Source organism: Gasterosteus aculeatus, chromosome 10 (genome assembly GCF_964276395.1).
Source record: "Gasterosteus aculeatus chromosome 10, fGasAcu3.hap1.1, whole genome shotgun sequence".
In the NCBI taxonomy this organism is placed as follows: domain Eukaryota; kingdom Metazoa; phylum Chordata; class Actinopteri; order Perciformes; family Gasterosteidae; genus Gasterosteus; species Gasterosteus aculeatus.
In genome coordinates, this window is record NC_135697.1 from 13537854 (window position 1) to 13565825 (window position 27972).

General features: G+C 44.8%; 2 protein-coding genes across 2 annotated transcripts in view; one reads left to right on the top strand and one right to left on the bottom strand.

Moving 5' to 3' along the window:
* Positions 1–70: 70 nt before the first annotated feature.
* Positions 71–3868, bottom strand: gja4 (gap junction protein alpha 4). Its single transcript, XM_040189493.2, has 2 exons — positions 3643–3868; positions 71–2178 (listed from the first exon to the last, which is right to left on the bottom strand). The coding sequence occupies exon 2, from the start codon at positions 2167–2169 to the stop codon at positions 1024–1026; it is 1146 nt and encodes a 381-aa protein (XP_040045427.2). The 5' UTR covers positions 2170–2178; positions 3643–3868; the 3' UTR covers positions 71–1023.
* A 6759-nt stretch (positions 3869–10627) lies between these two features.
* dlgap3 (discs, large (Drosophila) homolog-associated protein 3) overlaps positions 10628–27972 on the top strand; it is an 84736-nt gene continuing 67391 nt past the window's right edge. Inside the window, exon 1 of the mRNA XM_040187941.2 lies at positions 10628–10884. The gene's annotated coding sequence lies outside the window, so the exon portion shown is untranslated. The remainder of the gene's footprint in view (positions 10885–27972) is intronic.

Here is a 27972-nt window from a genome sequence, read left to right on the forward strand (position 1 = left end):
CTCTGTAGCGTCCTCTTGGTAAATGCGTTATTATACAATAGACATGAATCCTCACTTGACGGTGTCATCATTAATTTAAACTTTAAAACTTTATTTTCCACAAAAAATAAATATTAAATCCGGTATTTCTTCATAATACTTTAAACATTAAATACAGTTTTCACATAATGAAGTCATTTCATTTAATTCAGTTTGCACATATGTGTACTACTTTCAGTCCATCCAATATGCATCACTGATCTCTCTCAAGCTCTCGGAAAAATGTTTCCTTCTCATAGAAGATGCACGTCTTCCTCCATTATTCAGCTCTCATGAACTAGTATGCGGTGGTCCTCTCCCTCCCTGGTTCCTCATTGCTAAATCACCATGGTTACCGGCAATGATAAGTCATTTACAATCCCAGAATTCCTCTAGTTTGGCTCTCCTTCACTTAAACCTCGTCTTCCCTGGCCCACGTCCCCGACTTGAGGGGCTTAGAAGTCTTACTGGGTGAAAGGGGGACACATATTGTGCGAGTGCATGCATGCATGTCTGCATCCACGCAGCCATTATCCTCTGGGGAGCAGAGCAGGATCCGGGGACCAGTACATTCCACGGTGTGGTCGGAGCCATGGGAGAAAGAGAAGGCAGCAGGGGGGGTCCAGAGGAATATGCTTAAATCTAGTTAAAGCGCGGACCCCCCATTGCACAGTTTTTTCCACTGCCATGTAGGCGTCTCATGTCTGTAATCTCATTGTGGTGTCTCGGTTTCTTCGCCTTGGGGAGTGTTCTCAAAATGTTTCCTTTGAAAAGGTTCCATTTATCTGGCAAATCTTTTCTGCTTGCCTCTGAGGCATCCAGTTCACAGTGCAATAGTTGTTCTCCCCCCTCCCCCCCTCCTTGTTTGAGCTCTGATTGTGCACTCCTAGCAGTCGAGTGTCATGTGCGGGTTCATGTTTTAAATAAAGAACCTGGAAAAAACAACAACAACAACAACACAGCTTCCGTGGTCGTAAGCAAATAAACGTCCCCACTCTGACTGCATCATACGTAATGCTTCTTCCCCGAGTGTTCCTTATGGACACCCTTAGTCTTTTTCCCAGGGAGCTTTGGGTGTGCCTTATAATGGACTTTTGGGCAGTGGGTCTTCATAGCCCCTATGCAGTTCACATAACTGGGAAGCAGGTCACTCCCGACCTCCCCGGGACCCCAGCCGACCTCGATCCCCAGGTCCCCGTAGCTCTCACAAGGTGTGGCGTAGCATGGAGCCTCCCCCGGCCCGGGGGGGTTGACATGACCCCCTGCATTGTAAGGCCTGGATGAATCCGGCGGAGGTTCGGAAGCCGCCTCCTGTCTAGCCGGTACCTGCTTGGATCGAGGAAGGTGGTCCTGGGTCTGGGTACGGTAGTACTTCGCCAGCCGGTGGGAGACGGCGAGCTGAAGGAGCTCGGCGAGGTTGAGGAGCAGGGAGATGCCAGCAATCACCTGGGTGTAGATGGTGAAGATGGTCTTCTCCGTGGGCCTGGACACAAAGCAGTCCACGGTGTGGGGACAGGGGGACCAGGTGCACTCAAACTTCGCTGCAATGTAGAAGCCATCGTAGAGGAACCACAACCCTACGATGAAGCCGACCTCCAGGAGCACTTTGGACAGGATGCTGAACACATATGCGCACAGCAACCTTCCTTTCAGTTTAGGAGCGGCAGGTGGGTCCCTCTCAGCTCGCCTACCTCTGCCACCGCCCCCTTGTTTCTCCTTCTCTGGCGCATTGTCTCTGGTCACATTGTCATCGTCCCTTTCTGATGCTCTCCCTCCACTTCTACCTCCACCACCGCCTTCCTCCGCCTCCTTCCCATCTTCTTCTTCTTTCTGCTTGTCTTTCCCGGCCATTATGGCCACATATCCAAAGTAGAAGATGGTCGGCGTGGAGACGAAGATGACTTGGAGGACAAAGTAGCGAAAGTGGGAGATGGGGAAGGCCCTGTCGTAGCACACAGCTGTGCAGCCGGGTTGCAGCGTGTTGCAGACAAAGTCGGCTTGCTCGTCGTCCCAGGCGGATTCAGCGGCGGTGCCCAGGACCAGCATGCGAAACAGGAAGAGCACGGTAAGCCAGACGCGGCTGATGCCCGTCGAATACTCCTGGCCCTCCTCCAGCAGGTGCTGTAGGTAGGACCAGTCAGCTTTGGACATCCTCTGCTCCTATCAGGACGGACGGACAGACGGGGGGAGAATAAGGGAATGAATTAGCTCACCTGTTGTGTTTATTGGAATACAACTGAGGAAACTACATGAGGGCAGGTTGTCAAAGTTTAATGTCAGGCTGCTTCAAGGCTTACAGGTCCAAGTTGTATCTGGTGCCAGGTTTAGTTGTAGTTGCGGGTCACATTTCGTTAATCGCTCCGTTGCTCAACAGCTCGGCTGAATGTGCCACTTAACTCATGTATTCTTCCCTCAAAGGTTGTAATGAATGCAGAGTCAAAGCACACATGTTTAATGAGTTCTAGAAGCAACAAATGAGCTACGTCTGTCCAACCCTTTCAGCATAATGGAGTCTTTATTTGACTGGGGAACATGTGTATCTGGCTGCCCATTAGGTCTTATTAAGTGTTCCATGAGCTCACACCGTTGTTGCGGTGGGCTCCAACTCCTCATCATCCAGAGGTAAAAAACAGGGCCTCCATACCCTAAAATGAAGTTAAACAAAAACACATGGCACTAAAGTTAACATTTAATATGAAAGGAAATAGTGTGCGCTTTCACAGTGAAACTGCAGTAAATGGGTTTAAGAGAAACGAGGCTACATAACATTACACTGGATTATTATGTGCAAACATTTATGAATCAATTAAAGCTTAGCTTAATTCATTCATCCTGGGACCGATTTGATAACAGCATTGCGTGCAAACACACTAACACACACACACACACACACACAACTGAAAAAACATCCTGTGTGGGAGTTGAGACTGTTGCTGTGGCTCTTGTCTATTTGTTGAGACTATTTTTGTTTTCTTGTTATTTCTTGCCCTGTGGGAAAAGAAACTGACCTGAGAGTGAAAATACAAACTTTCTGACAGGAAGAGACCAGACAATGGCCGGTCAGGGATCCTGGTCAGATAACCCTGCTGGTATTCATGTTTTCTGTACCAAATATACCACGCAATAAACATATACAGCTCGCCATACGCCGTAGAAAAATGTTTATGTATGTCCAGTATAAAATATGACACTTTAGCCAAGAAATCTTTAGTTCAACAGTCACCTCAAGTCACACAACCTTTGATTACGTTTAAAGTCATTTCCAGTCATGTTGTAGCTTATAACCCATAACAGAATTAAACAAACATAAAACAAGGCAGGCTCATTAGATAATTAACCACACAACTCAATATTAAGGACTGATATAATTAAGATTCTGAGGTCCATCCTATGATCCCAGAAAGTAATGAAATAACAACACAAAAGTAGGATGACCCAAGCAAAAGTGAAAAACACTACGTTGATATTGACATTCTTTTTCTTAAATGGGAATAAAAACCACATCAGAGTTCTGAATAGAACTATCTAGACATAGAAACGCGCGATTGCGTCTTAATTAAACAGATCTTTTTTGTTTTGCTCTGTCAGATCTAGTCGCGTCCCTCGTCTGAAAAGTGTCTTTACCTTTCTCTCTCGTGAAGCGCCCTTCGTCTCCTTGTTTGGTGTCCTCGGCACTCGGTGAGCTTTCGGCGTTCCGTTGCGAAGTGCGGCTCCGCTCGCGTCGCGCCTGCCTTTCTATTAAAAAGCACACGCATGTCATCGGAAAAAGCGGGGAGAACTTTCCCATGCCCGGTTCCTTCGGCCCGTCCCTCAGGAACTTTGTCCAGGAAATGGGATGGACTCTCAAAGTAGCCCTCGCGGTGCGGTGTTGCTATTTAACTCGGTTTAGAGACCACCCGTTGTCGTGAATAACCCGGGTTAGTGTCGCCTGACTTCGCTTATTTGATGGTGAGAGGCTAAGCGGCTTATTAAGATGTCGAGGCAGGAATGGAAAACACTGTGGGGGGGTGTCCAGCTGTTTTTAGGCAAAACACGAATAAACAAACCGATCATTAAAGCACGAAACTACCCCTGTGGTGTCCTTCATTCTTATTACGTTTATATATTTGTGTGTGTTTCTTATTTTTACACATGAAGATTTGGGGATTTTGGATTGACACGTGTAATGTTCCATGATGCCGCGCAATGGCGCCAGTCACCTTGTTTCCGGCCTCACGCGCGCCTACAACGTGGATCTCGCTGTTTCTTCTTCTTATAGGATGACTTTTGTTTTTGGTTTTTGGTCCGACTCAAACCGCGCGTTGCTCTCCCGTGTCCTGGTTTTGATATTGTGGAATAATTGTCTGGAATCAAATTGGTTCGATGCAATCTTTGCGATAATCAGCTGAGAAATCGGCGGAAATGACATTTAATAATACTACACTCGAGCTACTTAATAATTGACTATTGCAATTTTTTTAAATGTTGTATTTGGGTTGTTTTTTAGATTAAGATCCGACCACATGTTCTCAGTCTACTTTGTCACGAACCCTTAAGATTCCAACTAAGTGTTTTAATGTTGTGAATTCAAACAAAAAACTCTTATTTAGGTTCAAGCAATAAAACCACTTAGGCATGTTTCTGAAACACATGTTTGGCGTTTAAAATAACTAATAAACTAAGTTACTTTTTTTTTTACTAAGTTAAAAAAACCTAACATGAACATCACTATTGTGACATGTAAATAACTCGAACACCACTCTTCTTGAAATTTGTGTATTTGTTTTACTGTCTTTGTGCTATCGTCCTCCCACTGCCAGAGCATTATCTCCACGTCTATTCAGAGCCTGATGGGTTTTCATTGTACTGACTTGGAAGCAAGGTTTGCCTCATACAAGTGCTGGAAGGTGTCTTGTGCACTGGTTTCAGATGCACATCGTCAGTATTTACTGCACATCCAAACAAGGTTTAGTCTAATTTAATCACGTATGCAACACTTTTAGTAAACTGATCAGTGGAAATAGAAAGCCTAGAATGTAAGTTAGAGCCCTTTGCTTTGAGTGCCGCCTTAAGTGATTTAGGTTCATCTTGTGTTTCACTGGTGCCATAAACTGATTGATCATACCATCAGTTCTGCCACTTAATATCATAAAACAACCTTCTTAGTTGTATTATCGATAATACTTATGGGAAAGAGCTTGCTTCTCCGATGCAAATGGCGATCGCATTGTGAGTTTGTGCTTCTTGGAAACTGACATCTGTCCATTTTTTTTCCAGTCGCGGTTCAATGAAAGTTTAGAGACAATGCAAAACCTTGAAGAAGATGTTGCCAATACGCTGGGTTGAAAAGGGCATTGTCCCCTTAGGAGAGGCGAACAGAGTATGCACTGTAGATAAAGGTTGCTGCAGGACAAGATTTCATATCCTAGATCAAATTTGGCACAACGCTGCTGCACTCAAACCCGATGGCTTCCTCGTGTCGGCAAAGAAACCCAAACGGTGATCGATCGTACGCAAGCAGTCTCTTCAAATACATTTACTGCATTATAGAAAACATCAATTCAAAAAAACAGCCCCGCCAGCCATAATACCGTTCAGCCCCACATCACATGTCCTAGCACACTCTATTCCAATCCAACTGCAAACGGCCACTCATCACCTGCTGACACCGTACCCAGTGAAATTAAAGTCTTTGATGAGAAGTCATCTCCTCACAGTCGTTCCCGATCAGAGTTTCACCGTCATACGAGCCAATGTGTAGATTATTGAGGAGTTAGGACGCTGGAACCGTCCACTCGGGCCGCCGCACAGAGCGGAGCTTTATAAAAAGGATGTTGGCAAATTGGCAGTGAATCTTCCTGACAGAGCAGCGTCTTGCTCTTTCTTTGGTCATTACACCCGGAGATGAATGGCGAGGACCGACGTCGGGACAGCCGACAGAGAATAATAGGACTGTTTCCATTCAGGAAGATGTGTTAGGCCTTCCTGTGCTTTCGGTGTGTTTCCTCGCGCCGGTTATCAATGAAACTAATAGCCAACTTCAATCAATTCCTCACCGCTGCACACATTTTTTTCATGCACTATTGTATTTTACGACAGATCTGTCATGAAGTGTTAATCGGTAATGCGGACGGGAAAGTTGGACGGTAACACTAATTCAGAAATGGATTTTAACACGGAATTATGAGTTTGAGGATGGAAAATCGGTCAGGCAGGTGCATCTTCTTCGGTTGAAAACAACAAGAACCGAAAACAACAAAATCATTGGCTTCGCTAACTTGACACCTTAGGTTTCTTCAGGAGGAAAGAAAACACAGTATTGAAAGCAAACACATCAAACCCATGGCTGTGATTCATTTTTAATGACCTGAGTCTTATATAAACCTCAACTTGCTTTGCTGAATGCTTAACTGCAAACATCACCAATCACAACAAGGTGGAAAAAGAGGGTGGAACACCCTCCGTGCACACTATATTTACTGACATGACATGGTTCTATTGATTTCATGGCCATGTTTTACTGTAACAAAACACGGTATTTCCGCCATCTCAGTGCACTTGGTTTAAGGTCATTGATCCAGACTGAAATACTTCAAGAATCTGAGGACTTGCCCTAAAGATTTTAACTGACTTTCATGGTGCCCTTAAGATAAATCAACTGAATTCAGTTCTCTTTTCCTTGCTATCAATCCCGTAGGTGCACCACAAGGTCGAAATGTTTTTATTACTGCTTGCCAGGACCATTTTTTCAGAAATTCATGATTCCTGGAGGATAAATCCTAATGGCTTTGGTGAGCTCCTGACTTATCGTATGCCTACTCCATGTCAAAAATTCCACTTGAAATGACTAATAGCTACTTCATGGTTTGGCAAAATTCTCTAATCCTCTAACTTTCCCGCTAGCCTGAGGACCATTTAGATATGTGCACAGCCTCAAAGAGATGTGGCCGTTGACTCTGTGTTCACTAGAAGATCCGTCATCCTATCTAAGTGAAATAGACATGTAACGCTTCAAATGTAGGAGCCCTGAATTTATAAAATTATTCTTTCTGACATGATAACATTAGTCAAAGAATAAAAGAAAAAGAATTGTCTGATTGTGCAGAAAGTTCCCGGGGAACAGGAAGGTTCTCGTGACATGTGCTATTTTGCAAAATAATGTGCACAGCTAGGTAAAAATGTCACTGCTTCTTTTAGGAGTATCCTCCATGTGACATAACACTGTGTGCCTGCATTGTGTCTGTGTTTGTTTGCATGGTAAAGGATAACAATCAGTCAGTCTGTCACATTAAAAGGTACATTTACATCAGAGATAGCATTGTGTGTCTATCACTTCGTCATGGTTAGTAAAGATGTCAATGTGATATGAGCTACGGGCTCCACAGCCTTGCTTGTTTGATGAAATATGCATGACATTAGCAGGGCTGTAGATCTTTTGACATGATGTATGTGCATGTTGAACCCTGATAGGCTGACTGAGGCTGATGGGAGAGGGGGGTGGGGGGGGGGGTGATATCACACTCAACTAACACAGTCTGTGAGATCTCCACAGCGTCATCTAAATACAGCTGCACCCTGCATCTCATACACTCACTATGAGGTTGCTTCCTTTTAGCAAATACTCCATTCCCACCAATGGCTCCTGATTCTGCAGTATGATTCACATTAGTTAGTATAACATCAGTACATTGATGCATTATCTTCTACATCCATGTGAAAGCACAGTGTCATGTCTCAGTGTTGAATTCAGGGTCTATATCCAATCAGAGCGTCGCCCAGATCTCCCGTGTTGTCTGCTCACCATGTGTCCCCCAGCCTTATTACGCCTAGGGACCCGTATACCTGATAGGCGTTATTGATCTCAGCCAGCCTGGAGAGACACCATGAAAGTGCACGTTGGCAGCTGATGAAAGCTTTATTAGAAAAAGGAGGCCACGGTGGATCGGCAAGTTTCTCGCACATCAAAAGGGCCAAAGGGGATAATCCGCGGATTGATCACATGTGTTTTTTTTGAAGGTGATCAATCCATTTTGTCCAGTGGGGATGATGCACTTAGACCACAGTTAAACCTGAGAGCCACAGAAGGGAAAAAAACAACGACCTATATTGACCCTCCGCCTCCCTCTCCCCCTTTTTTTCAAAGAATGCTATTACTTGTTTGTGACATGATTATCATCATTTTGAATTGGTATTTGTCAAATCATCTCTTGAATTTTACAGTAATCACAATATGTTCCTGCAATTAGTTCTGTTGTATGGTTCGGTATTGTATTATATGCTGAAAGGTTGTGCAAAAATAATACCTTTGATTGCGTTTTCTAAAGATGAATTCTTATGCTAAATAGCTGCTTTGCTAACACTCAGACCTCAGAATTATAGGTTTTTCAATTAATCCTGACAATTTTTCTCACCCAGGAAATAGCATTTTCAAATGTATTTATGACCGCTGCAATTCTGGTATCCAATCTCCCGATCTGCAGGAAAGCGGTGGGTTTGCACGGTTAAAAAAAAAAAAAAAAGAAAAGAATCAACTAGTGGGTTGACTTTATTAGAAGTTAGCCGAGGTCAGGCCCTTCTGACATGTGGCTCTAGCGTAGTTCAGACGAGTGCTAATGAACACACAAGCAGATCCGCAGGTGGCCTGTGAAGCAGGTGGCGCAAGGCCGAGCTGTAAACGATTCTAGCCTGGTGATGAATGCCCTGCCACATACATGATGTGTGAGGCCCTGTGTTGTGTTGTGTAGAAAATGCGGAAATTAAACTTTGACCCAATGAACCTATAAATATTCATTAGGCTGCCTTTCAAGGAGAAAGGGTGCTCGGCTACATCTCGCTGGCCTTGTTATGGGGGCCTGAGCTGGACAGCAATCGGTTACCAAAGATGCCACAAACATAATGGGGCCAACGCTAGAGCGAAATTCTCTCTACACCTCACAGGGGCATCGATGCATTGTTAGGAGACACTCAACAATGCTTGAGCCAGAGGGTTGCTGGATGCCGATGTAGGAGATGTCAGTGTGGCGGTTTGGCCTGTTTAATACACTCACTCGCCTTCTGCAATCATATTAAGGCCACTAGGGCTGCTGTTGGGGTTGGCGTGCATGCTGGAGTGTGCGTATTATGGCACATGAATGGCAAGCACATCCTTTTCCTTCCCAAGTAGTTGCCGACATGATTTGAAACTTAACCGTTTAATGTAATATAAGGTGGATTTTCAGTCAAAATATTTTCAAAAGACTTTCGCTAATGTTCAACCCGAGTGGACTGAAGTAGACGAGACATCTCAGGTCCTTAAAGTCAAGACATTTATATCTAGTGTCGGCGTTCCGGGCTGAGCGGTTAAAAAACACTCGCTCCCGCTGTCGGTGGCCTGGATCAGTGTCACTGACCGTGGTGCTGAAACTCAAGCCTGCCAAAAAAACCAAGTGTCACCGCTTTACAACGACTTAACAGGACTATCTTACAAAAACGATGACAAGTTAAAATATTGGGGAGAATAGTACAATTTACTCGCACTACAATGCAAGCAGCCGAATCATCATCAAAAGTGCTTCAGCAGTAAATGTGTGAAACACTGTGAACTATGACATAAAACAACAAATTATGCTTTAAAAAAAACATATTTTTATTAGACTTAGATTAAAATTAATTTAATATACCATGTAATAAATATGAATCAGCTCTTAATGGGGAGTTTACTGTATTTTGCTGATGAAGTGGGAGCTGAGTTTAAATAGAATCCGTGCACCACAAATTATCTTCTTACAACTGGAACATTACGGCCGAAGTTCAAAATGACATTCAAAATAAAGAAGCTCTGAGCTTCCAAGGAGCCTCGGTCTGTTTCTGTCTCTGTGGGAGCAGCAGCGCTGAATGCATCATAAGAAATTAACACCCAAGGTGTTGTTCAGCGCCTGTGAAAGTGACGCTCCCCGTTAGGAACTGACAAAAAAAAAAAAGAGCTCCAACGACTTATCGTTTGCACGCGCGAATACTGTATGCACACCTATTCAGCCTGCCGCTGCGTGACTCCTCTTCCCCTCACACGTTGTCATGCTGCAGGAGCACACGTTACACCGTTTTCAGCAGTTCATCCATAAGTTCAGGGGGATGGAACTAATGCAGGTTATGATTTCAAAGTATCAGCTTAGTATCATTTATCTTTTGAAATAAAAACCCTCATGCAATCACTAAATGGCCTGGAGGCCTAAACGAGTCTTTCCTCCTCCTCCTCCTCTCTCGCTGTTCTGACCCATTTACAGCAGCTCGTGTCTAAGTTAAGTGCCTGGCTTGATGGCGTTGTCGGAAAGGTCATGTAGACACGGTGAGGTATCAGCATCCTCTGCACTGGGCACTGTTTGTTTTTGCAAATATTGGATCTTCAATCAGATGGGCCAATACAGCTGAACAAATAGCCTCCCATCCGTATTATCCAATAATGCATATTACTTTTGTAGTATCGAGTATGTTCAAGTCAGTACCAAATTGTGACCACGTTGGAAACATTCAATCCTAATAATTATTTTTGATTAATAGATTGATCCCCTCCCTGTGCGTCGGTTATATTTGGCCCCTCCTTGAGCAGCGAAGAGGGACCCCTGGGATCCCGCGGACCAATCGGTTTGTCGTTAATTCTTCAGTGGGGAGCGCTGCACGTGAACCAGAGAGAGAGAGAGAGACACAGAGAGAGAGAGAGAGAGAGAGAGAGAGAGAGAGAGAGAGAGAGAGAGAGAGAGAGAGAGAGAATGAAGCACCGCTGGTTCTCACTGCTGTCTCTTCTTCCTCCGTGCTCCTCCACGCACAGCGAGCGCGGAGCCGCGGAATAGGCGTGTGTATCTCCTACTGTTACTTCAACGAAGATTGAAAACGTCGCACAGTGACTTTAAGGTGAGGGTTACTCATGAGGGGATCGGATAGAGGGGGGGGGGGGGGGGGGGGGGGGGGTGTCAGTAAATCTTCCGTGGACGCTGGTTCTCCGTGCATGCAGTAATGTCTCTTTGACTGCATGGTGCAGATAACGACCGGGTGTTGCTTTGTATCGGACCCGCCTTACGCAGGCAGCAGGGACGGGTCGGTGCGCTCTCAGCGGGGCTCCCAGCTGTGGAAACTTGACAGGAGGTAGAAGAAAAAAAAAGAAGAGAAGTTGCACCATTTGCGAACGCAGGACGACCCCCCCTCCTCTCTAACAACACCCCCACCCCCCTTCCCCCTCGCACATACCCGCACTTCTAAACGCAACAGCACCACATCTTCTTAGGGCTGGCAATTCAAGAAACACACGTTAAGAACTCGGGCAGGTTTTTGGACGCCGAGTTGCATTCGTGCGTAACCGCTGCAGCCGGTGCGTGCGTGCGTGCGTGCGTGTGCGTCCCGGAGAGGATTTGGCCCTGGCTGCACAAGTATCGCGTTGGCGCTGCAAACCAAGAGGAGCACGAGCGTGCAGTGTCGCGCACAAAGAGCCGTGCACTTGGGACCGGGAGCAGATGACGTCTCAGCCAAGGACCACCATCATCACCAGCGGGATGATAAAAGGAGGCGAGTTTTAAACGGCGCGGCCGTGGGTCTCTCGTGCAAAGACGATGGCATCTCAACATCTGTTTCCTCCTGACTTATCTCAGCAACTGCCTCTTTTCCTGCTAAAGCATTGCCTCTGTAACATGAAACCCCACCGGCTTACTGCATTATGGGCCATTAGTTGACTTATCTTGACGGTCTGTGGTAGGAGCAGATGGATCAGGGATCGTGATTGGCTTATCCCACCAATCAGACCGTGATTTGATACTTCCTCCTATGATGTCACCGTACACATGGTAATTGTGGGGAATCATCGGGAAATCACAGACTGCGTGAGCTTGAGTTGCGTTCGTCTAATGCATTTGGAGTTAATTAAAAGGAACCGGTTTTGCCTCTAATTACTGTGATTCCTGGCTCTATCTGGCTTAATGTGTGCATGTGTGTGAGTTGGTGAGGGGTGCCTAATGCATTAAAAGGCTTGCCTGCCTTGTGTGATTTACACTGAACATCCCCCATTTGGTTTCATGAAACCAAATATCAGTGAATAACAAAAGAGGAGTGTTGACTTACTGACCAGGTACTGCAGAGTCAATGTAATACATGATTAAAGCTACACCAGGGCATCAAACGCAGCTCTGTGACTGGCCCTGAATACTGTAACCCATCTTCCCCCGACATGGTTCAAACCACGGGTTGAAATTAGTACTGTGTGGCGAGTGTGTGTTTCGTATCCAGTCTGTGCTGCTCATCACACCGTTTGAAGAAAGAGCCGTATAGACACCCTCAATCATCTGCACTTGTATCTGCAATATGTCAGATGTGAAAATCTGTCTGATGAAACAGCAGGTTTGATTATACGGCAGGACACGCTCTGATGGTGTCCCTCCACAGATGGAAACAAAGGGTCAGTTTGAAAGGACAGCGAGCTATTAGACAGGGACACTTGTGTTAATGCAGTAAATAATCGTAACTTAGATATATTTTTACAATATGCCTCTACAGAAATCTCAGTGGTTTTGTTGTAGTTCCATTTTCAATTATAATTCTGTGTGGGCTTAAATAACAACTCCAAACAATGAATAAAACCCATTACAATTTCTGAAAGCAGATTTTTGGAACAATCCAAATCTTCTTCAGTCTAATCAAACTGTGAGGCAGACACGCAGTGCGCAAGTATAATTTTGCCAAGGCTCATTCTGTTGGACTAACACACACTGCATCAGATCCCATCATTTACTTTCGCCTTCACATGAGAGCCACATTAATGATGATGGATGCATTAAGATGAATCAGCATCTATGTTTAAGGTTCCCCAGCATCGGGCGAAGGACCACGAGATGTCTCAGCAACATCACCCGCGTCGTGCAGCTCAAAGTGGGTGGTTATCGCGGCCGCCATCTTGGCAGTGCCTATAGAGCCGGACTTTGAAATATGTGAAACCGGTGGATCATTGATGCGGCTGACACGTCACAGGAGAGTGATTGCTCTAGAAAAAACGGTATCTTTTTGCTGTCAAGAGGTTTTTTTTGGGGTATCTTAGCGCCAGAAGAGATGTTGTTTCAGTGGAACAGTCAAGGGACAGCACGTCCTTATCGACATGTATTTTTAAAAGTGAGGTTCAAGCACCAAACGCGCTACGGTTCAGGTAAACAGCAAGTGTGACTCAGTTACATCTGATTAACGTGACTAGCAACTCGCATAAGTCACAAGACCAATGCGCACAATGATCTAACATGCTGAAGTTTGGTAGTAGTTTAGCTTCTTACGTACGTAAGCCGCTGAAGCTGATGGGAATAACATTATTTGTTCCGGTATTCACTAAATAATTGGACAAATTCGAAAATGACTGACCTGAATGACAAGGGGACAGGCCTTCAGGGGGGTTCTATATTGTTGCAGGTGACTCTGAAGCAATTCTCGCTGAATGTGTGCTGTCGATAACATCAGCTTGGGGTAACCAGTGGCTGGCTCTGCACATATCTCAACTCCCCCCCGGCTCTCATAAACCGCGCTGTGTTATGCCATAAAGAGCCCATTTTGCATACTGCATATCAATCAAGCGTTCAACTCTAATACTGGTGGGTTTATTGGACTCTCACTTACACAACAAGCACATTTGCGGCCATTCATGTGCAATATATATGCGCGCCACGCTCTGTCATCCATGCGCCTGATGGAGGTGAGGTTTAAAGGTGTCTGTTAACGGAAACATCAACCAGTCAACTTTTATAACCGTAGAAGCAGCCATATCATTGGACTGTGATTGCAACGGCAGTTAAAACCAATCGAAGCTCAATAAGATTGACAGATGTGAAGTGAACCGCACTCTAATTGGATGAAAGTCAGATCGGGGGATCAGACGCACGGTGGCGTTATTCTCGATTTCAATAATCAGGATGCAGCTTCGCTTTTCCCGGTGTAATTTCTGCAAGGGCCAACATGAATGATGCACGCTGTAATCTGGCTTGCCTGCTAATATCCTTGTGGTAATTAGCGGTGTAACATTTACCTTTGAGTTAATCAGTGGCTGTGACATTTGTCATTTAAAATGTTGTCTGTCCTCCAGCTGTATCTGCCTCAGTGAGCCTGACAGAAATAGGGGGGGAGATTACTACGGTTATGAAACGCAGGCCGGCAGAGATGAGGTGATTAGATGCTGCAGATGTTATTGAGGCTAAAAAAAACAGTGCATCCGTGGCTTTTTGAATGCAGAGAGGATCCAGCATTTGATGAATAAAATCTGCTTTCCTCAAGCTTGTTGTAGACCAAAATGAACCATTAACACTACGGGTAACCAAACTTTTTAAAGGCGTTTCTGTCCCACATAAACAAGGAGCGACAAGTTCAAGGCGAGGCTTTTGATTTTTCAAGAAATTAATTCATCTGATAAAGCGCGGAAAGGATGGAAAGCACTCAGCCCCTCACAGAAACACACAAGAGGCCTAACCAGCCTGTTAAAGAGATGTCTAACATCTTCCGTGGCTCTTAAGGGAGCTTTCCAAAGTCCGATAGACTAACCCTGAGAGCCTCGGCATGGGCTTGCAGTCTCCAAATGTTTAAGAATGAAACCAACTGTAATGTACAGAACATAAAAGCCTGGGTTTGAAATACATATTCAGTTCACAGGTGGGTCCATCAGAAAGATGGATGGATTCTACGTCTATAAATTCAGAAAGTTGCCAGCATACCAATTACACATACAGCGACTGAGCCGGTTGTCAAAGTGACCAATATTGTTCCCGTTTGCATTGAATAATGTCAAGGCTGCTCCCATTTTGCATAATGCCCCCTTAACATTTTCTAAGGGTCTTTGTATGGATATTGTCGCAATTCTTTTCTGCAGTGTCAAAGGGGCTTCTTTTTTTTTCCAGCAGATATTTTTCCCTCTCTGTGTTGGCAGGCTGGAAGAGCTGCCGTCAAGACAAACACTATTAAAATAGCGAGGTCTCTATTGTAGATTTAGCAACGGGTGGAGAGTGCGTCACTTTGATATCGTGCATTTTCATATCGTTCACACTTCTTTTCTAATTGTCAGCACTCCCACTCATATCCATCAACGGGACTTTATTGTTGCTATAATTGAGCTGCTCTTACTAGAGAGTTATAGTTAGCACATTGTTCTCCCCTCACTGATGAGTATTTAATCGCAACCAGTGGCGGTAGGATAATGGGTCAAACCAATAATCACTATACGGGAAGTGAGAGCTCACAGTGGACGTACGCCACACTAATCAGCCCCCTCTCAAACTCCAATACCAACTCCGTGTTCGGACGGTCTCGTGGATGGGACCTGGGACCGAGCTCGTGGGCGCGTGCGACGAGGTTAAAGAGGCGAGGGTAATTGCTGTAACCTATCTGGGTGGAAAAAAACGTTTGCTCGTGTTCCCAGTGTACTCTCCTCTGACGCACTTAGGCATGAAATTGTTCCCCTTTCCACACTAGCGATCCCCCAAGCCCGAGTCCATCGGCCACTCCGAGCCGGGGCGAGTTGGCCTTTCATGCGGTGGTCTGTTTGCCTTCGGTTGCCCGCGTGCGTCTTTATGTGAGTGGTTGTTGTTGATGTGTGTGTTTGTGTGGGGGAGGGGTACTGGGGGAGGGGGTGGGGGGAGCAGCTGGCTGACTGACAGAATGAGCGAGCGAATGCGGCAGTGATTCCGGACTTGTGTGGGGAGCTGCGGCCGAGTCATCAGTGAGCATTTCACGGTGAAATCAGAGAGAAAAGTGAGTAAGCGCTGATTTTACTGGCTCAAGTGCTCTGGAAATGTAAGCGTGTGTCCATTATGGTCAAAGAGGTGTTTGTGGACTGGTGTGTTTTCATCTGTCCTTCTTTAATAACGAATGACAGTGAGTTACAGCCATTGGAGTTCAGCAAGTCATACAGTATAACAAATATCCCTGTATTGTGTTTGTGTGTGTTCAAGTCTCTGTACTCACAATAGAAAAATTCAATAGGGAAGGATATACAGCACATGCTTCCTGCTGTGTTATGGGCTTGGGAAACGTTGCTCAGGAGATGTGTGTTTGCACTCCATCTTCTTATTGTATATTCTATAGTATTGGTGAAGGGAAATACACCGTCACATACACATCAGTTGTTCCCATGGTAATTGCAGGAGAAACAATATTGAAAAGCAGCTGGCTCGCAGCTGTGAAAACGCCTTTTTTTCCTACTTTCCTTGCATTGCTGCATTGATGGGACCCACTGGTGCCATTAAAAATGTCATCAATTGTTGTTATTTATGCTGGAAATGAGTGCAAGAAGCATTTGTGCAGAATAACATGCCTATAATTAAAATGTTCTTAAAATGCCCCTTTCAGAATAAAAAAATTGAGACTTTTATCAATTTAAGATACTTCATCTTTACCGTAATGTGTAATACTTGAAGAGAGTCCTCCCTAAACAATCAACAGCCATATTTAATAATTACATTTATCATTTCAATTACGTTTTAAATTCTGAAAAATTACATTTTATATAGGAATATTCAACAGAGTTCAGATTTCCCTTTTTTACGATTTTCATTTCCATTTTCGATTGCGGAGTAGCCAATTGAAGGCCTGTAAACTAACAAACTATGGCGAGACCTTTGCAGATTTCCTCCTCCTCATCTAAGTTTTGTCTTTGCGACGGTTGGTTTTTCCAGAAATCTAAGAAACTAAGACTTCCTTAGGGATTGGAGAATGACTGATTGATTAAGCTGAAGGATGTACATTCATGCAACATGTGAAACTACTTTCAAACTTCACAAACAAAAAGGCATCAAGACTCGCTAATGCTAACAGCCCGAGTCTAAAGCTCAATACCCTTGGTGAAAACTCAGCATCCTCCTCTTTTGACTGTGTTGAAGAGTAGTTAGCTAGTTTCCGGGGATTATTGTGGCAACGAGCAGATACACACTTTTAAAATCCATTCCTTTCAATTTTCCTTTTTTTTTACGTCACAAAACACAGCTCAAACACGTGTGACTTGAGGAGAAGCCGCGAAACAAGTTGATTGATTGGATGTTAAATTATTGCTCCCCAATGGCAAGTAAATGGGAAAGACAAGAGAAGACTTGATGCCAGACTCAATTTAATTTAATTGAACTCAATATTTTTTACGGTCGAAGCATGGCTCTCCCCCCCTCGTGTCGGCACCTAAAGGGGAAGTGTTTCACCTGCAGATGATCACAGGGTGGCGAAGCAGGAGGGCGATCCCAAGAATTAAAGTGGGTGGGTTGATGGCCTAATGGAGTGGATGAGCAATTGCTTCGATGACTAGGCTAGCGGTCATTTGATGAATGGGTGAAGGCGGGGAGCAAGGTGGGAGGCAGACATGAAATGATGGAGAGGAGTTGTCTTTAAATGCTCCATCATACGGTGGCTCTTCATTCCATTCCCCTCCGTTTACTCTTCAAGGTGCACCACATTTGAAAAAATGCCTCAGTTCCTTCTTCCCTACTCTCTGTCGTTTAGCTCTTATTTTCCAATCCCATTCCCTACTCCCTCCTTCCTTCCTCTTTCTTAGTTCTTCCCTTTTTCCCTCCACTCATTCATCTTCTCATTCTCTCCACCCCCCCATCTCATCTTCTGCCTATTTCCCTAATGCGCTCTTAACACATGCCTCCATTACTTCTTACCCTGTCTCCATTTTCTAGATGTTTTCCCCCCCATTTTATTTAATTTGTCTAACCTCTCCGCTAATAGCTGGCATGCCTATACTTCCTTCCATATACTCCTCATCCGGTTGCAACCTTTACCTCTCTACCTCACGTTACCTACCCCCTCCCAACAACGCCATTCCGCCCCCCCCCCGCTCTGCCGCTGCTGATGTTTTCCTCCGTCTTTTACATGGAGCGGTCCCTTGCCTCCTCTCCCCGGCCCCTCTCAATCTCTGGGAAGCGGGGCAGGTGGCGGCGCAAGTACGCGCTTTCAATGGGACATGTCTGCACTCCGATTTAAATAGATAATGGCAGAGCCCGGGCGCTTGTTGGGCTCTCTGAATAATGCAAGAGCTCCTGAAGGCTTTGTTGCCAGGCATCACCGACACCAGCTTGCAATATTGATATCAAGAGAGGGAAAGTGGCAGTTATTTTTATTCCCCCCTCTTTCATATGCCCACTTAGTTCGTTATACTCAAAATGGACCACCCTCATTAGTACAAACGATAGGCTTTGTAATTTGTATGACCCCCAACGCGTGCTTCAAGGACGGACGCCGAAATTCTCACACAGCACAAGTTACCTTCAAGCTACTGTAATGATCATGGAAGTATGACTCGATGCCCGCCGGGAGCAAACACGGTTGTTGTTGAGTCTACAGAGTAGTTTGATGTCTCAACCAATGGAAATATGGACAAGTGAGACGCCTTGTTTCCCATTTCCTATATGATCTACGTCGGTTTCTTTTTAGCATCTCATCTGCAGAAGTTGGAGCTGATGGTGTATTCGGCTTATCAGGTGTATTTCATCCAACCTCTCATTATCTATAATAGCTTCTACTTTACCGGGTTGCAGAGGGCTGGATCCAGTCCCGGGCGCTTTTTATTATGCTAACTTATTCTTCCGCGCGTCCTCTCACGGTACCTCAAAATCAATTTCCCTCTCCAATTGTGGAGGATTTTTCCAATCCCGTAAATGCGCCTCGAGTAGAGAGGAGGCTTCTGGAGGAGCTTAGAGCGAGGAAACACATGTGTATCCTATGCGGAGAATCGTTTGTCAAGTGGCGTGATGTAAAAATGCAACACTTTTCACACGTGGCACACAGCTGTGCAGCACCTGTGAGTATTTGACAGCGTTTAAGCTGTGGAACTAAAAGGTTTCACATGTGTCAGCTTCCACTCTTCTGTCCTCACGTCACTTGCTCGCCTCCTCGCTTTCTCTCACATCTTCACTGGGAGGAGACAAGAAAAACAGGCCGTTAGGCAGTCAAGTTAACGTCAACCACGGCTCTTTTTTATAAACTTAAATCCTGTGGAGGACTGAAGGACTGTTTTTGTTGAAGACACAATGGCAGATATAAACTCTCAATGGCTGACATGTGCAAAAGAACCGGAGGGATACGTGCAGAGCGTCATAGGTTGAAGCTTTGAACCACTGAACCAGCTTATCTGACACATTGGTGTCATTGTGAAGGAGAAATATTTTCTCCTTTAATATCACTTTTTACATCTGAAGTCTGATTTTCTTCATCCCGTGTTCTACATGTTAATACCTTGCATGGAACCAATTAGAGTTGTCATCGCGTAAGGTGACACGAGGTCAGAGATCGCTCTGGATGCAAAAATGGCGAACCAATGTCAACGATGTCACTGGAAATTGACTAAAAGAACTAATTGCTGACACACTTCATTTTCCGGCTACGCTGATGGCTGATGATTAGCATTCTCTGTGGCTCAGTCCAACCATGGTGCTACAAGGACAAGTGTGGGTCCGGTCAATTAGAAAATGCTGCTGTTTATTTCAGATTTCTGTTTGACCCGCCACAACACTCCAGAAAACATTCTGTGATGAATCTGACCACCAGTCATGTTTGTGCACGATTTGGAGGCTGCAGCGAGTATGTTAGGTACTTAATGGATTTGAAGAATTGAAGAGAAAGAATTTAGATATAAACATCCAAGCCTTTCCAACAAATAATTACTGTCAGCTTCCTCTAATACACTTTTATCACCAGATTATATCGGCGGCACGTTAAGGATCTGTCGTGTGGATCACAACGATAAGATCACCAACACTGTTGTCTTCGTCATCGCTTTCTGCTCTTTCCTCTCATGCTCCCGCATGCGACGCAAATAACCATCAGTCTTATCAATTCGGTCACAACCACTAATCCGTCGGGCAGCTCGTCTGACATTGGCTGGTCAATCAGGAATCGCGTCGTCAAAACGGAGACTTGAAAGGAAACCAATAGATTCATTAGGCCATGAATATTTGTGCGTTTTAGACTTTAAGGACAGTCAAATATGTAAAAAAGCTGGAGAGAAAAGAATCTGCGTCATAGTCAGATGCTCAAGGAAAGAAGAGAACAATGACATAGATTTGTGGTTGTGATTTCATTTGGGTGCTTGTTGGTTATTCTCTTCTTTCCCCCTGCAGGACGGCTTTTCTTACTTTTAGGAACACACGATGGTCCCGCGTGGGGGCATTCTTGGGAGCTTTTTGTCTCCGACTGTGTGTCTGTAAATGAAGAAGAGGAAGGACTGGTAGGTGTTTGATCAGTGGGGGGAGTAGGGGGGCAGGGGGGGGTGGCTGAGTCACACTGCGATGTGACGGGAAGATCGGTGCTTTACGAAAGAGGAGAGGCAGCACAGAGGACAGACTAAATGTGAGTTTTGAGAAGTAAAGCCTCAGTGCTCTCCTTCTTCCTTGGACGTGTCTTTTGCGAAAAAAACACACGTACAGACGCACAGGCACAGTTCACAGTCTTTTCTCTACCGTTTTTTTCTTGTCACTGTCTCGGTGGGGGGAGTGTCTTTGAGTCAGAGTGAAATACGGGATTTAGATGAAGCAGAAATCCTGTCATATATTCTGCAATCCTTTAGAGATGTGGCGCAGCGTCCACATTTGTCAGTGCTGACAAATGTGGGGCCCCCAAAGCTCCAACGTGCGCCGCCAACGATGCCAAAGCCTCCTCTAGGATATAATGTTGGCTCCTTGGTTCCAAAAAAACCACAGTCATAACAGTGGTTTATGAAGTTGTATGTAGTTAATAGCAGAAATGTTAATGTTAATGCAATAATTTCCCTATTGACAAGAAATAGGACACGCTGAGATGAAATAACAATGACTTGTCCAATGCTAATCGTTTCATGTCAGACTCGACACATTTTGTAGATATTTAAGCTTTTTTAATTTCATTTTTCCAGCTGACAGAATTAGTTGGTGAAAAAAGAATAACAGCTTTGTAGAGAAAACGGATGGAATTTGAAAGTCCACATTTTTATTCCTCCCCAAAGTAGAACTGTAATCTTTAACATTTCATTGTAGCGACAACCCTAAAGTCCAGGTTTTTTCATGCTAAACGTGGCTTGTCTGGGGAAGGGCCAAAAGGTAGCTGCCGCTGCCAGGAAGAGAACACGAGGGGCGCGCAGATGTCACACAGCTCTGATCTGACTGCATACAGGGGCAGCAAAGGTGCAGGGGCCCAACATTATACTGCAGGGACCCCGACGGACCCTGAGGGACCTTGAGGGACGCCGGCCTGCAATGTGACGGCCACAGCTAATGAGGAAACACACTCGAATATGAATCATGACTCAGTGAGAATTAAACTAAATACAGAGCGGAACTCATTTCTAAGAAATGTGAGACAATATATTGTTATTTTATTCATTATGTGTTGTGATCGTCAAATGTCATAATACTGGATTCCACCCCCTTGCTGTTTACACATTGGTGGCAAAAGCAGGCACATATGAAGTGATACACCAGCAGGTGAGTAAATAGGCAAGAGACAAGCTCCACAGGGGGTAGGGTTGGGGCGGACTAACAAGGGGCGCACACACACACACTCTAACACTAACACTCCTGTGCAATGTGACAGCCAGTTGCATTTGTTAGATCACCTGAGGGCTACGGGACCAAGGCCATTAGAGGCTGAGCACAGCCACGGTTCTGGTATCTACAGCACCCACTAATGGAATACATTCACCTCCCCCGTGAGTCTGTGTGTGTGTGTGTGTGCGTGCACCTCAATACATGTGTGCAGCTACACATGCATAGCAAAACTGTAAGTGAGTGTATATGTTTGTGCAGCTATCGAAACCCTTCACTTTGAACGCATGTGTTGCCGCACCGCCGTCCTGCTTCTGGCTGCACTCATCAGTACGTCACAATGATCACTGTACGAATGCTCATGTAGTTTTTTTAGAGATAATCGCCTGTGGGAATTTCGGGAAAAACATTGGGTGCCAGAACCGTTGCTCGGTCTATTGATTGATTTTGAAAAGCGATTAAATCGTTTAGGTAAATTCTTCAATTGATTGAGAGGATTTGCTGAACTTTAGCATTGTCCTTTATAACATTAAAGCAAAGCAGGGTTTGTTGCATACAGGCAAATTCCCAGTAGGCCTAGTTGCATAAACTATTTACTCCCTCAATAAAATGTTTTATTAAAGCTCTGCTTTTGGTTGATAATAAGAAGCTAAACTAGTTTTGGTGTAGGGAATGTTGTTAATAGCAGATGACAACTGTCTAATGGAAGAACTCATGTTCGTGTCTCACAAATATTTCATCGTTGCAGTATATTTAGTGACTTACAAGTGCATCAGGGCTCACTTTAACTTTCCCGAAAGGAAATGCTGACCTCACTGTAGTAAAAAGAGCAGTAGCTTGTTTTGTTTTATACTGAACTTTATATATTTCAGACATACTAAAGTCATCTATTCAAAGTGTGAAGGAGAAATCCTCCACTTGATGAAACAACTATTCAAAACCAATAATAAGCATAGAAGAGATGCTTATCCGTCATACAACAGCGACGATATCGTTGTCATAGAAACAGAAAAAAAGAAGTGCTCGCCGACGTTGGGTTGAAGCCCTCTCCATCGCCCTGCGGCTCCTCTTCTGCCAGAAAGGGCCGCTTTGTGGACACAGGGTGGAAGCTGAGGCGATGTCCTCAGCCAGGTGGGGTAACACCACCCACGTTGCACCGCACGTCCAATCAGAAGCGCTCATTGTTGCCTCTGTGAAAAAAAATGGGGGAATTTACCCGACCTCACATTAGTAGACTGACGACTTTCCATGCGAGCATCTCAGTCTCAGTCCCCTTCTAAAAGGCAGTTAAATGACCAAGTTGTACAAAGGTTGGTGTTTTATACTCGGTGTTGAAATATAGTTTTGACTAAAAGTGTCTGCAGGGATCGAGGGAGTGATGTGATTTGTTGGTGCCCCGCGTGTGTGTGTGTGTGTTTGTTTGCATGTGTCCTCTGAGCTCTGTCTGTGCAGCCCAGTGTGACCGTTTTTCTTTGACAGCTCTTTTGGACGGGTGTGTTGGTTTGTGTTGGTTTGTGTTAGTTTGTGTGAGTGTGTGGCCACTCAGAAATAAGTTCCACAGCTCACATCCGCACTGCCTCTCCAACTTAATGTGACTTTGCCTGTCACTCACTCTTGACATTCTCCAACTCCCCTTCTGTCCGCTCAGCCCTTTCTTCCCGGTCTCTGTTTTAGCACATCAGTGTTGGAGGGAAGATAGACACGAGGCTGAGGGTCAAGGTGAAGCCAACGGGGAGTTTGAGAGAGGGTCAGAGAGAGAGAGAGAGAGAGAGACAGAGAGGAACTAAGGGTCAGCAGTGATGGGGAGCACGGGAGAACGGGGACAGGTCGACGCACAAGAGATTGGGCGAGGTTGCAGGAATGAGAATGAGGTTGGATGAGGTGGGAAGTTGATTGAAAGAGAGGAAATTAATAAAGGGGTTCGTCAAGACAAGCAAGTGGTAATATCTCTTAGCCCTGAAAACTTCAGTTGTGAAAAACACAACTGAATTTGATGAATCGTGGGAAGAAATTATTATTTTAGAGGAAACGTTTTTGGAAAAAACATGGTTATTCCATTGGGGTAAATAAGAAGACAATTCTTCCATTTATCATTATTTTTTGAGTATTTTAAAACGGTTCGTCCTGGACTTTAAATAGACTTTGAGTGTGCAAAGCATTTGCATCACCTGAAGAGACGATAATGTCAATCTCCTGTGTGCTCATTAGACAGATCGCTGGAGTCAGAAGTTGTAGCATAGAGAAAGAGCCGGAGGGGGGACAGCTATTCCGGCTCCATCCAAAGTCCATGTTCACAACATGTAAATGTAGAAATGTGCAGCAGCAATGGCTCGAGATCAGTCATCTCATTTTACCATTGGAAAAAAAAAAAAGTCTTCCTTTTGCTCAAATGTTATGCTATTGATAAGCCAAAATTACCATAGAACATAATCGCCCCCGAAGTTTTTCATTGAAACACCATCTCTCCCGGTTCAGGTCATTGTGCGTCTCGCTCTCCCTCCTTCTATATTCAGTGCGGTCGTTCAGGTCACTTCTAATTACTGGGCTCCAATTGGAATTGGCTTTTCAATTCTCAATGCTGCAGTGCCTGAAATCACAAGGTTGCCGGCTTTCTCCCGCCCCCCCCACCCCGCTGCTCGGCGTATGACTTAATATGCCTGATACATTCACCTCCCTGCGCCAACACTTTGCGATGCAGTGTGACCGTGAATGTTTGTGCGAAAGGGGGGAGAGAAGAAGGATGATGCTATTACTGGAAGCCAGTGTTATTCCAGTGCGTGCTGTGTTTAGACGGCGAGCGCGTGAATATACGTGTGGGAGACGGAGAGGAAAGGTGCATCTGTGTGCGTGTTGTTGAGAAAAATCGAGGGAGAAAGAGCCGAAAGCGGCGGAGGGATGGGAGTGGCAGAAGGAGCCTGGTTCTCTCACTTGTGTCTTCTGTTGAGTCCGCAGTGCAGGAGGAGAGCCGATTAAAGCGGAGACGCTGCATTTGAAGTTGGGCCATGCAGAAGGCACACACACACACACACACACACACACACACACACGCACTCGCACAGAGGGGCTTCTTCCTTATAGCTCACCGAAATATCAATGCTGCTCAGACAAAAAAAAGCCCTCTATTTAAGTGAGAATAAGATGAGGAGTGGACTAAAAGAAGTCCTCTTGACTGAGATTTGTCTGTGGCCGTTTTGGGGATTTTGAGCCTGGGTTCTGTGTGGATACGCTGAGATCCCCGAAAGCCTGCTCACTGTTAAAGACGGGAAGGTAAATTACAGCCGTAAATGTTCACAGTGGTGGTAAATAAGAGGATTAAGCGTACACTTCCACACACACACACACACACACACACACACACACACACTGGAGCCCGGTGAAAGAGGCCTAAATATGAGCATGATGAAGAAATGTCAAGAGGTAATTGTAGACGTACTCGGTGTGGTGAAATGTCAGACTCACCCTCCCATTACAAACTCCGACCTGCACCCCATAATGCCATTTATAATAGACGACCATTCCCTAAACTAATGGTAAACAACGATCATTGACCACTTCATGTTAATGATTTTGTTATTACGCTGCATTAACCCATCTGTGGGCGTGAGGAGTCGGAGGATGTGTGTTCAGCCACATCTGCTCATCATTAGCAAATGTTTGTGTTTGGATTCCAATTCATTTACAGCTTTCAAATCAATCTGCATTTAAGGACATGGACATGTGCCGAGCGGTGGAGAAGACTGATAAAGCTCACGCTCGTCCTGCGTCGCAGTGAAGTGGCCAAAGTAATAAATCCCAAATTATACTGCTGATGACACTCCAGAGGAGCCTTTGACTTTGTGTGTGGGTGTGTGTGTGTGTGTGTGCTGTGTGGGGAGGAGCTGTCCAGAATAAACTCACGGGTGTCATAATGTGAATAAATTGGATTTTAATGTCCTTGTCAAGTCCAATGGTTTCCCATTTGAATCCTCTGGAGGCTGGTATAAGCACACTCCATATAGCTGCTTTCCTACATGACCTAAAATTCACTGTCTCCGCGTGGGGGTGGGGGTGGGGCCGGGCGGCTGCAATGGAGTTCGCCTTTCTTCTTCTCTGGCTTCATCTTTTTGCATCATTCCCTTTGACTGCTTCTCTGGCTCACTCTCTCAGGAAGCCTAAAGAGAGGGAAGGATTTAGCGGATGTACCTATTTTATTCACACACAGTATTCAGTGTCCATTATTTACTCCTTCTCTCCTCTTATCTAGCTTTCAATCTATCCAGCAGCATATTTTTTTTTATCAAACTACCTCAAACCAGCAGATTTAGCCTTGTTATTGAGTAGCCTTGATCTTTTTTAAGTGATGTTTTGCTGATTATAAAAGGGCTCTCGCTTTGCTGAGTATTTGCTGCCACATGCATACATATTACAATCTTAGCTGATGAAATGCTGTTCAATAGTATTTTCAACTTAAAAAAACAAAAATATGTTATGTATTCATAGCATAGCATTTAGCATATTCCGATATTTGACACACACACACACACACACACACACACAGTCTACAAACTCACTCTGCAATCACTCCCCACAAAGAAATCTAATATATTTATCCAGCCTGATCTCCAAAATCTGTTCGGAAAAATGTATACGAAAATATTGAAGATACAAATTTGTAGTGATACATACTAAATAAATATCACCCTATTCAAAGTGAATGGGAACCTGCACCCCGTAAACACACTTTGTGAAGTCTAACGATGTAAAATAAACGTGTTATGATTGCATTTTAAACGAGAAATCAATGTTAACTTGTAAGAATACAATGCTAACCCTAACCCCCTCAAAAAATCCAACATGGCGGAGAGACGTTCACTCAAGGGGCGTGGTTAACCACCGCCAGTTAGTATGTATTGTTACGAATTTCTATGTCAAATATTTTGCATACATTTTTACGAACGGGTTTTGGAGATCACGTTGATGCATCCGAGGCCCTGCAATCCATTTTGTCCGCTCTTAACAATTAAATAACTCTTTCTACGTATGCGCAAGTTCAAGCACACGTTCAATCAACGGTGATGTTTAAGCTCTCAGGCTCGCTTCCCGTGTCTCTGAGACATGAAAAGATACAGTGAGAGAAAAGACACCTGAATTAATAAGGGCAGAGGGAAAAGGGACCGGGGGGTGAAAATGGGGGCCTGTGTGAAATGGAGTGACCAACAGAGGCAGAGAATGGAGAGAGAGTGCGAAGGAGGGTGGAGACGTGTGGTAGGGATGGATGGTAAGTACAATGTGTAGTTTTCCCTGTGGCTTCTCTGCCTTTTTAGATGTAACGAGAAAATGCCTCGATCGCCGGGGGCTTTTACCCGCGGACCAGTTTGGTTGCAGAAATACACGCGTGTCACAAACACGCATAAAAAGTCCGTGATCCACAGGAGTGAAGAAGGGAAAGAGAAACAGACGCCGTGCACTAATGTATTTCTTGCACCCAGGTTACACTGCCCAATGATAGCTGCAGAGCCTGCTGGGCTTTGCGTGCTTTATTGCTCATGTCGCTGTTTTATGTGTGTGAACTTTGTGTGTGTGTGTGTGTGAGAGACAGGGACAGATTGTTTGTATGTGTGCTGTAAACTGGCAAAACTACCGGGGCTCCGACTTCCTGTTGTGCCGCGTTTGTATCAGCGCCCAGCCGAACGTGGCTGCAGATCAATGTCATCCAACAAACACACACACACACTTGCGCCACACTTCTTTACGGTTTAAACAGCAGGTGGCTCAGATGAAAGCCACTTCATCCGCAGTTACGTCGATATCTGAATGTGATACTCACAGTTAGATAGATGGATAGATACAGTGGGTAGGTGGATAGTTTGTTCGCTTGTCTGTCTTTAAAATGTTGTTGTTTTGTTTTGTAGAAGTAATTTCACCCTTGTTCACACTTCCGCAAAATATTAGTATTTGTAAAAATAAGGACGTAGTCTCCTTGATGTCATCCGTAGGGTGAAGGGCTTGTAAATCCGTTTTGGCTCTCGCGACGTCGCCTAAATTAAACCAAATAAGCCAAAGAGGTGGATTGTCAGTTGAGCTGAGGTGGAGTTATTTGACACGTCACATCAGAAAGCTAGCGCCCTTGTACGATACCCACCTGTCACTCAAAGTAGCCCCGCCTTTAGAACCTTCATATCATTCTTAAAAGGGGGATCTTGATGTTTGAATGTCCATGGCACGTTAAGTTAAACTTGATGTGATTAATCAATGCAAACCGCTCCGCATTAACAAAATTGCTTTATTGGAAATAACCCAAGCATTAAGTGCTTTATTTAACCTTTTACTTAGTGCCACACCCGATTAGATAAAGTTAAAAGTGTTAAAAAAATGTTTCCTTATGTGTCCTCAGTCCTCGACTGACGACGTTCCTTCCTCATTGTGAAAGCTGTCTGACGGCAATTATTTACTGCTGACCAGCTGTGACGAGGCTCCACGATGCTGCACCGCAAGGATGGCTTGCAAA

Coding starts and splice junctions, on each gene's coding strand:
- gja4 (XM_040189493.2), bottom strand. CDS start 2,169: ATGTCCAAAGCTGACTGGTCCTACCTACAGCACCTGCTGGAGGAGGGC.